General features: G+C 41.3%; 1 protein-coding gene across 1 annotated transcript in view; it reads left to right on the plus strand.

Annotated features, from left to right (window-relative positions):
• Nucleotides 1-12256, plus strand: part of ENTHD1 (ENTH domain containing 1) — a 128237-nt gene that overhangs the window by 53464 nt on the left and 62517 nt on the right. Inside the window, exon 4 of the mRNA XM_058673448.1 lies at nt 11648-11766. Coding sequence (XP_058529431.1) covers nt 11648-11766 — 119 coding nt within the window. The remainder of the gene's footprint in view (nt 1-11647; nt 11767-12256) is intronic.

Here is a 12256-nt window from a genome sequence, read left to right on the forward strand (position 1 = left end):
TGGCCTGCTCCTGACCCATGCCGAATGCATGCCAGTGGGAAACTTTCCATGGCCTATTCTGGGCTGTTTCCAATCATGCTTCTCGCGCTTACCTGCAGGGACTGTGTCCTGCCAGAGGAGTTGCCCAGGCTCCTCCATCAGAACCCCTCCCAATGCCAGATTTTGCGCTTGCCAGGGGGTTCTTGAGCCAACCCTACTCAGTTCACCTCCTGTCCTAGCAGGAACAGTGGCTTTTCCTGGCTGGCTTTCACCCCATTCTGACTCTTGTTGTTGGATGTTTCAGCCCAGCCATGGCTCATCCATACCCACATACAGCTCACACATGGCTCAGAAGGGGATTGAGACCCAGCCTAGTCAGTCCCACATCTACCCTGTTTCTCCATAACACCAGATGGTGCTGGGATCTGAACCGGCCTGGTGCATCCAATCCCAGCCCACACTAGTGCCTCGGGTGACTGCAACTGTTTCCTAGATAGAACGCAGCCCCCATTCCAGCACATACACCCCTTGGTGGGAACCTCATCCCAGCTGTGGCATCCCAGATTGGGACCGTTCCTAGCTGTAAATCACGCACCTGCACGTGGTTGCTCCGAGGACCATTAGGTGCCAGCCTGCTACACAAGCCGGAGCTTATCTTTTACTTGATAGGTGTTCAAAGCTCAGCATTATTAAGGGATTGGAAGTTCTTCAAAGGAAGAGTTACTGGCATTGGGAATCTTTAGGATTGACTCAGATCCCAGAAACAGTGGGGTCACTCTAGAGCTATCTCAGCAGCGATTCAGATGTCCAATACCCCAGAGCTCCCCGGCCGGGCGGCCAGCAGGCACAGCCTGGCGCCAAATGGCGGGCACATGGCGGACTGGGTTCGGGATCTGAGCTAGACGTCCTCTCCCGCAGCCCTCGGCTCGCCTCTGGCAGCCGGAGGTTAAATCCTGCAGGCCCGAGGTTGCGCCCCTCCCCAATCCCGTTCACCCACCACCCAATGAGGGTGGTGGGTGGGTCCCGGACATGCCCAGTCACAGAGGCCTCCCCCCTCGGCGTACTCACCCCAGAAGGAAGCAGGCCGCACCCAGGCATGTCCGGGCCCAGCCCGCCATGAGCCATGGGCACATGGCGGACTGGGTTCGGGATCCGAGCTAGACGTCCTCTCCCGCAGCCCTCCCCAACAGGCTTGACCAAAAGCGGTCTTCACCATGACACATGATCATCAAGCTCTCTTCAATCTGACATAAGGAAAAAAATCCTTAGATGTGCACGTGACAAAAATCAGTTGACATATAAAGGAATGCCAATTAAACTCAAGAAGATCTCTCACAGGAAACTCTACAGGCCAGAAGAGAGTGGAGTGACATATTTCAGATTCTAAAAGCAAAAAACCGTTGGCCCTGGATAGCATATCCAGCAAAACTTTCTTTTGTCTTTGAAAATGAAATAAAATTCTTCCACAGTAGAGAAAAGGTAAAAGAATATACCTTTTCCAAACCTGCCCTACAAAGGATACTTAAAGATGTTCTCTTGGCAGAGAAAAGGAATTGCACCCAACAAAACCAAAGGCAAATGTGAAGAACATCCCAGTAAAATGACAACAGAAGACTAAACCAAGGAACAACCAATTGCTAAAACGACAGGACCAAAAAAAAAAAAACAAAAAAACAAAAAAACCAAAACAAAACGACAGGACCAAAGTATCACCCATACATATTTATCTTGAGTGTAAATGGCTTAAACTCATCAATCAAATGTCATAGATTAGTAGACTGCATTAAAAAACATCTATTTGCTGCCTACAGGAGACACATTTCACCAGCAAAGATCAGTGGAAACTGTATTGCATGGATTTTGATTTTTTTTGTTAATTTCACCTCTTCAAACACTTTTTTCTGATTTAATTCTTCACTGACTCATAGATCATACAGTAGCATCATTTTCTTCAAGAAGATTCTTGATTTTCTTTTTCATTATTTCAACAACACATTAGTCATTCAGCAGTGTGTTATTTGACTTCATGGTGTTGTTAATTTCTTTTTTCTTCTTGTTGATTTTGTTTTGTGGCTTTTCATTTAAGGGGATGTGAAGTAACTATGTAATGGAGACTATCACATCCAGATGTGAGGATTCAATGCAGTATGCACCTCTACTTCCAAACAAAGATAAACTCCCAATGAAACTGTTTACTGTATCTTGACAATAGGATGCTGAACTGTCTGCCATTGTCCTTGCCCACAATGATGGACATATGACTGAGAATGAAGAACTATACTATAGTAATGAATAGGGGACCTCAGTGAGCAGGGAGGGAATTGGGGAGGATATAAGGGAAATCCCAGGGAAATCCCAGGGCCTATGGAACTGTATCATAAAATGATAATAATGAAAAGAAGTACAATTTAAAAAATTTTTTAAAAATACGAGACTGTTTAAAAAAGAGGTAGACAGGATTGTGAGAATAAATTCCCGAGACACTTGCCTCCTTGAGCAATGGTAGAACTTGTGACATGATGAATGGTCAGTCCCCTGGTGAGTTACATGGCAGATTATCCAGGCGAGGCCAGGTTCCTCATCATGGACCCTACGTGGGAGCACTCAGAGGAGGATCTCAAACCCTGTGACCTCACTGGTTTTAAGGTGGAATGGGAAGAAGCACACATCTTGCAGAAGCTGAGAGTAGCCTCTGTGTGGTTGGCAGGCAGCAGGACGATAGGGATTGGGTCCTGCAGCGTGCACAAGCTTGAAGGCACCTCTTCCCCAGAGTATCCAGAGAAGAATCCAACTTGGCTGACACCTGGATGTGGCTGCGTGAGACACGCCAAATAGAGAACTGTCTTAACCTGCCTTCACAAAACTGTGAGCTAATGAAAGGTTGTTGGTTTGGCCAACCAACTTTGTGGTAATTTGTTACAACAGCATAGGAAAAATCAATAAAGTTACAGTAAAGGACCACTGTTGTGCTGCCTGTAACACCAGCATCCCACATTGGGATGCCAGTTCAAGTCCCAGCTGCTCTTTTTCCTATCCAGCTTCCTGCTCATGTGCCAGGAAAAACAGTTAAAGATGGGCCAAATAATTGGGCCCACCACCATACGTGTGAGAGAAGGATGGAGTTCTTGCTCCCTGACTTCATTTGAACCAGACTTAGTTGGTACAGCCACTGGGAAAGCAAGGAAGCAAACGAAGGAAGGAAGGAAGGAAGGAAGGAAGGAAGGAAGGAAGGAAGGAAGGAAGAAAGACATTCTCCCATTGTGTATTTTTGGTACATTTGTTGAAGATGAGTTGACTGGATTTGTATCTAGTAATTCTATTTTGCCCTATTGGTCTACATGTGTGTTGTTTTGTTTTCTTTTGTTTTTAATTATTGTTTATTTGAAAGGCAGATTTAGAGAGGAGAGAGTTCTGTTATCTGCTGGTTCGGTTGTCGCATTGCTACATGACCAGACCTGGGCCATATGGGCGCAGGGGCCCAAACACTTGGACCATTCTCTGCTGTTTCCCAGGCACATTAGCAATGAGCTGGATCAGAAGTGGAGTAGCCAGGTTTTAAAACGGTACCCATATGGGATGCCAGCATCACAGGCTGAGGCTTAACCTGAAAATTGCTAGCCCCATGTCTGTTACTTTGCTAGGACCATGCTATTTTGATAACTATAGCTTTTGTGGTTTATTTTTATTTTCTGTATCAAAGATCTCTTTTGTTGGATTTTTTTTTTCATTTTTTTTGAAAGACAGGGTTTCAGAGAGGAGAGAGGCATGCAAGAGGGATATCTTGGCATCTGTTGGTCTACTGTCAAACCAAAGCAGAGTGGCACAATGGCTGGGTTTGGCCAGGCCAAACGCAGGAGCCAGAAGCTGCAAGAAAGTCTCTGATGTGGGTGGCAGGGGCCCACATACTTGAGCTATCTTCTGCTAGTTTCCCAGGCTTATTAGCAAAGGATCTGGGTTGGAGGTGAAGTGGGAGGACTCAAATTGGACTCAAATGTGGAGTGACCTAACTCTCCTCAACCCTAGCCCTGCTAAGTTTATTGTTTTTGTTGTTGTCTTTTTTAATAGTAGATTTTGAGATCAAAACCCATCATACAGAAACTGGAAAAACTCTAGTCACAAAACAGGAGGATTTTTCAACATATTTAACTGACAAAAACATCATCTAGAACTCATCCAAATCAATGAGAGAGGTAAAAAAAATGGAATATGGAAACCATTTCCTAGAAAAAGGAAGGAAATATGTAAAGTCAAGAAATATTTTAAAAATATATTCAGCCTTGTATGAAGGCACTTTAAAAGATTAGTGGAAGATGGAGTTAAAAGTTTATTTTGGTTGGGCCCGGTGGCGTGGCCTAGTGGCTAAAGTCCTCGCCTTGAACATGCCGGGATCCCATATAGGCACCGGTTCTAATCCCGGCAGCTCCACTTCCCATCCAACTCCCTGCTTGTGGCCTGGGAAAGCAGTCGAGGATGGCCCAATGCATTGGGACCCTGCACCCACATGGGAGACCTGGAAGAGGTTCCTGGTTCCTGGCTTTGGATCGGCACAGCACCGGCCATTGTGCTCACTTGGGGAGTGAATCATTGGACGGAAGATCTTCCTCTCTCTCTCTCCTCCTCTCTCTATATCTGACTTAGTAATAAAAATAAATAAATCTTTAAAAAGAAGTTTATTTTGGTTAAAAAAAAGTCCACGCATAGTGTTTTCTTTAGTTTATACATTTCAATGAACTTTTGAAGATATTTTGAATTGTCCTATGGTAGCAATAACAGTCATAAAATGAAGTTTGCAGAAGGAAATAATTTACAATTTCTTAAAAAAAAATCAAGTAATGAGCAGGTTGTGAGGGATTTTCCTTCTGTTCCTTGAACAGCTTTTGTCTGCAGTTAGGGACCTTGAAGTTGCACACCATTTGCTACTCTCTGCCTTCCTCCTCTTTTCCTTGCTTCCTCTACTTGTTGGAATGTATTTGGGCAGTTCTCACGCTGTTTCTTCACGTCTTGCTGTACTAGGCAGCTGTGACTGAAGGCCACAGAGAGCCAGGAAATGCCTAAGGCTCAGAGTGCCAGGACTTCAGTTAGCTGGTCATGTCACCACTCCTAGGTCACTGTGCTGCCTTCCGTTGAGTCGTACAATGGGGATAACTTAGCCCCAACTGGAGCTGTTATTTGCCAGATACAGTTACTAATTTTTTCAACTTTTCCCGTCATTTGGGCCAGTTCTATTTTCTTCATCAAGGTGCAGTTAGTGGGCTATTATTCTACTCACTTTCCAGTGACAAGGACTAGGTCTTGGCTTGAGTTATGTGCAACCTGCTGGAGACTTCCTGGGCTCTGCCCTGTTCCTGAAAATTTTTTACAAGATCTTCAAATCTTACCCCTTTTCTCTCATGCCAATTCGATGTGAAACTGCGACTTTCTCTTCCATTAAATTCTCAGCCTCTTCATTACTCACTCAAGGTGATTTCCACCTCTCCTCAGCCAAAGGGAGGAAGCATTGTCCATGGCTTCTGCTTTGCTGCGTATGCGGGGATTGATGAGAAGTCTCACCATCGCGGCAGCTACCAGGGTAACTCGGGGGAAAGAAGAGATGTCCTAGATCTTGTTTCTTTTCCTGACTACAGTTCTTTCTTTGTTTTTCTTCTGAAAATTACTCCCAGTTATATCTTTTTCTATCTTGGATCGCTATCATAAATTTTTTTTATTAATTTTGACTTATAAAATAACATGAAGTATTAAATGATGGCAATTCAATGCTGCAGTTTTACTCTGCTTCCTTAATTCAGCAATCAACTCCTGGTGATCCAAAGCTGCTTTTGCAGTACTGTTCTTTTTTTTTTTTGTTCCTGGAGCTGAGCATTTAACAAAGTCTGTGACTCTTCCTGGTCCCCACTATTCTTAAGTAACAATAATTAGAGTTGTCTCAGATTTTACATGCTATTTTTAGCAAAATGGGGAAAATAAAAGTGCCTTAACCTTATTTATTTTTAAGATCTCCAGCAATAAAATGTATTCATTCATTTATTGTCTACCTATTTCACATTCAATTAGAAATATGCTCAGAATTCTTTTTACCTTTTTTAAAATGTCTTTCCCAAGAATCTCAAAATTTGCCCTTTGAAGAAGAGTATACAGTTTTTGCACATTACATGTTCTGTCCTGATGCCTCTCAGAGGTATCTAGAAGCAGAGCAGTGACGTGAAAGCGTAGGGGGCTGAGTCCTGTGGGAATTTCCAGCTGCTAAAGAGGATTTTTGCCCGTGGATATGTCCCTTGGTGAGGGAACTTAAACCAAAGACTTGTGGATATGGGCCAGCCCCCTTGCTTCCAGACAAGGGAGTTGCCAAGAGTTGTTCCATCTTGAAGGCTTCTGGAAGGACCTCTGCAAGCATGTCAGTTTCTGCCTTGGTGCAGTCTTGCCTTCCAGCCTGCTCACTGATTGGCTTCTCAGAATGGTCCCTGCATGGACCCCAACCCACAGTGACTTTTCCTCGGTTTAAAATACAACTCAGTAGTAGTGTGCATGCAGAGAAAGAGAGAAAGAGTAACTAAGGCAGCAAAAGGGACAAAATGTTAACAACTGGTGATTCTGGATGAAAAATGTCGGGACTTCTTTGTATTATTTGTGTAACTTTCCTGTAAATTTAAGATTATTGTAAAAATAAAGGTTAAAAAATATGAAAAAATGCTGAAGTTCCCTGGCAATAAGGGAAATCCAAATTAAAACATCAATGAGGTACCACCTAACGCCAGTAAGACTGGCCCACATGAATAAAAGCACCAACGACACTTGTTGGCGAGGTTGCGGGGAAAAGGGAACCCTACTCCACTGCTGGTGGGGCTGCAGGCTGGTACAGCCTCTATGGAAATCAGTATGGAGAATATTCAAACAACTCAAATTCAACATACCGTATGATCCAGCAATAGCACTCCTAGGAATATATCCAGAACACTTGTTCTATGAGAAACCAACATGCACTCCCATGTTCATAGCAGCACAATCAGTAATTGCAAAAACATGGAAACAACCAAAATGCCCATCAACAGAGGATTGGATAAGAAAGCTATGGTTCATCTACTCCATGGAATACTACTCAGCTATTAAAAAAAACAAAATGCAGTTCTTTGTGGCCAAATGGGCCAAACTGGAAACCATAATGCTAAGGGAAATGAGCCAATCCCAAAAGGTTAAATACCACATGTTTGCCTTAATTTAAGATGATATGATGTTATGTATAACATGTTATGTTTTGAATGTTATATGTTGTGTATAAACTAAAATTGAAGTATAGGTGAGGTGGTCACAGAAGGTGGCTGGGAACCCGCATTTACTTTTAACATATTGGTTACTCATTACTATGTCAATTAATTCCATAATGATGTAAATTTTTGCTGATGGTATGTTGGAGCTTTCAATTGACTGGGATGATACTCTGCTGGCTCTGTCATCAGACCAGAGAGGGTATACCTAAGAAGCCGTTGAACTTGACGGGACAATAAGATGCTGGACTCTATGTTTGGTATACGCTTGCAATGGGGAAATCTCAACTGAACTTGAGCTGTGGTTATGCAACAAGGTGGAGGAATCCACCATGGTCGGAGGGTTTGGGGAGGGGTGGGGAGAACCCAAGTATCTATGTAATTGTGTCACATAATACAATGTAATTACTGAAGTTAAACAATAAATAATTAAAAAAAAATAGGACAAATATAAATTACCCAAAGATGTTTATGTGTAATTATGCTCACAGATAAAGAAATGTGAGTTAAGATATAACCTTAATCGTGATAAGAGTTATTTTGTATTTTATCTGCTTTTTCAGCCAACTGAATATTTCTGTGAAGGATCTAATTAGTCTCTAAAAATTAATTTTGTTAAGTAAATAGCCTCATTCACTTAAATTATACCTGGGTGGGCATTACCAATTCATAGCAACAGTGGTTAGTAGATGCTGGATAATAAACAGAACAGTTTGGAAATTTGATTTCCAGAACATTTCAATCCAAAAATTGCTGTTGTCTTGTTACTGTCTGACAGTTCGAGTGCCATGTATCGCATCTAAGCCCCATCCCTGGTTTACCAGTCCTGCCTGGCGGTGTTATCTGCGAGGGGCAGCTCAGTGAGATGGCTTTGATAGCTAAGCACTTATCTCAGGGTGACTCACTAACGTGTTCCCTGCGGCGTCTTCGTCTTGGCCTTCTCCTCTGAGGTTTCCCATTCACGTGCCAGCCTCCCTTGGCTTGTGACTTGAGTCTCAACTGATAAATAGCCTATGATATCAAAGGGATTTCATTTCCACTAAGGAGAACAAATAAATGTCACTTGGTCTAACGTAGTCTAATTAAGCACACCTTACTTCCAGTGTTTTGCTGATATTAAAAACAAATGAAGTTCTGCAGACTCACTGTGTTACAACTGCCTTTCTAGTTTTTCTATAAGATAGAGTCATACGTAGCATTTTAGTTGCTTAAGGTTAAAATGCATCACCAAATATACAAGGTGTTTTTTCTTCTCAATTCTTCCTATTGTATTTCACTCAGGATTGACTTAGAATTTGATGTTCTGATATGTTTTATTAATTGACTTGTGCAGTGTCTAAAAATCAAGTCCATATCATTTCAGAGATACTTTTGCTGCTGGATGTTGGAAGAGGGGTAATAAAGTTCCTGATTAAATCCAAACAGTTGGATGATCTCAGCCCGGTGTCACACTGTTTGCCAGTATTAATTACAGTCTTTGGGCTCAAAATAAGACCATTTTAATTACTCATCTTCCTGTGAAGTTATAACAAATGAAAAGCTGTGACTGTAAATGAGACGTCCTTGTGACTCAGATCTCTGGCATCTCCGTTACTTGCTGCCTTTTGCCTACACAGTCCTTGCTGCTTGGCACGCTCTCTCTCCTCCTGAATTTTTTGGAATCCCAGTAATGGTTCACAGCCTTGTTCAAATTCAGCTCTCTCTATATGAGGCTCTTTCTGATTATTGTGGTACACACTATTTTTTTTTCCTTCCTACAGATTTGTTAACTCAAGAACCTATAGCATAGGGCTTGGTGGTGTGGCCTAGTGGCTAAGGTCCTCGCCTTGATCCCATATGGCCACTGGTTCTAATTCCGGCAGCGCCACTTCCTCTCTGTCTCTCCTCCTCTCAGTATATCTGACTTTGTAATGAAAATAAAATAAATCTTTAAAAAAAAAGAACCTATAGCATAAAATTGTTCTCTGTTTCCTACAAGTCTGTGTATTAGACTCAATTCCCTAGTCCCTTGAAGGTTTTGTACCATATTTTCTTTCTTTTTAAAAAAGATTTATTTATTTTCATTGAAAAGTCAGATATACAGAGAGGAAGAGAGACAGAGATGAAGATCTTCTGTCTGCTGATTCACTCCCCAAGCAGCCACAATGGCCAGAGCTAGACCAGTCCAAAATCAGAAGCCAGGAGCTTCTTCTGGGTCTCCCACATGGGTGCAGAGGCCTAAGGACTTGGGCCATCTTGCACTGCTTTTCCAGGCCATAAGCAGGGAGCTGGATCAGATGCAGTTCATCTGGGACTTGAACTGGTGCCCATATGGGATGCCAGAGCTGCAGGCGGAGGCATAATGTGCTATGCCATAGCTCCACTCTCTCAATATAAAATATTTTATATCTGAAAGTCTTCTTTACATCAAATCTGTATGTAAATTAAAATTATTTTAAAAAATAATCTGTGACCAAAGTTTTACATGGTAAAATATTCCTCCTAGATTGACTTCTCTTTATAATTATTATTATACAATGAGTCAAAACTAATTATTATAAATTCTTATAAATATTTATCCAACGTAAAGCTTATAGAAAAACATGGTCTTGTGAGATACCCACATATCTTATTGTAAAATATACTACTACTTATTGTTAGATAAAAGCGGGTTTCAATGTATTTCTGTTTCTGCTTTACATTTTTACCGATGTAAATGTTAAGAAAGTCTGTTCACAGAAATTGTAGGTGGAACTAGAGGGAGTTTTATTATAGCAGTGCCAATCAATTCTATGAATTCCTTCCAAGTAATATATCAGAAATTATACAGTGATTTTTAAAAATGTTTTTCATCTCCCATTGGCTGTTAATTAGATTTTTCTAAAGTGTTGTTAAATGCAGAGAATTGGAAACAACCTACTTAGAAAATAATTTGTTAAATAGTCATTGGGAGTAATTTATGCAATTTCTGGGAATAATACCAAAAAAGTATGTATCAAAATTTATCAAGTAACTGAATTAAAGCTGTTTTACTTTAATCCAATATACTCAAAAGCGTGAGAAAAGTTAAAATGTTAATTGTATCACCAATTTGTCAAGTAATGCTTTTTAACAGATAATTTTTGTGTTTTAAATGTGTTGTCGTAAACATAAGGAAAACTGCAGATTTGGTTTATTCACTTTTTGGAAAATATTTACATTTTTTTACCTACTTGGCAATGCCAACCCTCATTATCAAAACAACTAGCCAAATGATATATTAAGTTTTTCAGAAAACATCTTTAATGAATGTGTAAATAAGTGTCAGGATTATCTTCACGCTTCTTGGTCTTCCCTTGTTGGCTTCTGTTGGGTTGTTGACTTCAGGGCACGTCTCCTGCTTTGCCTCCAAGAAATCTTCCTCAGAAATGATGTGTGTGACCAAGTTAAAGGTGAAAAGCCCAGGGACATTGAAGGTCCCCACGCTGTGATGCAGCCCCTCTGAACCAGGCCTCCCGTGGACCACAACCCCCTGCACTCTGGGTGTGCCCTATCTGAGGGACGTCCAAGCCGAACAGGACAAACTGGAGACCTGCTTTGTGTGACCTCAGGAACAGGGCCTTCCCTCTCCGTCAGCACTGCTTGCTCTGCTATAATGTGGGAGACAGGTAGTTATGAGAGGGAAGAACTAGCCTAAGGCCCCTGAAGCTGCAGGAAAGAAGATGTGAGAGGGTGGATCTCAGAAGTGGTTCCTGAGAAACTACCGGTGCCTACCTAGCTTTTGAAAAGTCTTTACGTACCCCCAGATAACTGCATTTATCACTGTAAGGATAGCTTTTATATGGCTCTTATAATACATGATAATAAACGAGTGCTTCATAAAAAGGAGTTGTACTTTTTAATGTTGGTATTAATAATTAACATTAAGAAAGAATATTAAGACCACAAAAATATTAAATTCAGCAAAAATATACAAACAAAAGTTTATTTTCATTGGTGAATGTTTTATCGTTAAAACTTAGAAAGTGTATTAATTCTTGTCAAATATATGCATTTATGATCAGTTTCTCTTGAAACAGGTGAAAATACTGCAATAGTAAAGTGCTTTTAAACAATTAGAATAATTATGGTTGCCTTCTTTGCTAAAATTTCACTTGAATGATTTTTATATTTTCAGACTTTTTACCATTTTATTCTTTATTCTTAAGGAAGATGTATCAAATAATGTAAGTATAATAGAGTTGTAAATGTAAGAAAGGACTGGAGTTGCAGTTGTGTTTTGTAAATGTCTGAACTTGTCAAGTATGATAAACAGCTATGTGGAAGTAATTGAAACTTATAAATCACTGGATGATGTGGACAGATTAGGGAGGCAAACCGAGTCTTAAAATTGGTATAAAAACATTACCGTTTTCTGCCAAAGTAAAATGTTAGCTCTGTGTCGTTGACAGAGAATGCCGCCAAGGCAGGACTGAAACAAGAGCAGCGCCAAGACCTTCGGCTGCTGGCTGGAGCCGCTTTGTCCCAGGAGTCCCTGCCACTGGTGCTCCACACGTGGGAATCAACAGAGGTAGGTCGTTTCCCATTGCTGAGGGAACAAGCAGCCACACATCCCGTGCCTTAAAACATCCCTTGTCTCTCACCACACAGGTTAGAATGCAGGCTCGGGTCTCAGTGGGCACCAGTCAAGGAGATCCCAGGAGCAATCTGTTCTGGAACTCTGCAGCTTCCTGTGTTCCAGGAGGAACTTTGCTTTTTGTCTTTCACCTTTGTGTCTTTTGTTATAAAGGATTTTTGTGTGTGTGTGTGATTTTTTTATTTTTTGTCACATTTTATTTCACATTATTATTATTATCATTATCATTAGTTCCATAGGCTCCTGGTATTTCCCTTATCCCAGCCCCAATCCCTCCCCCACCTAGTTCCTCTATATCATTACTAAAGTATAGCTCCTCATACACAGTCATATATCCACCATTGTGGGCATGGACAATGGCAGAGAGTCCAACATCCCATCATCAAGACAAGCCTCATTGTAAGTCCATCTTTGACTGGAAGTA

Source organism: Ochotona princeps, chromosome 15 (genome assembly GCF_030435755.1).
Source record: "Ochotona princeps isolate mOchPri1 chromosome 15, mOchPri1.hap1, whole genome shotgun sequence".
Lineage (NCBI taxonomy): Eukaryota > Metazoa > Chordata > Mammalia > Lagomorpha > Ochotonidae > Ochotona > Ochotona princeps.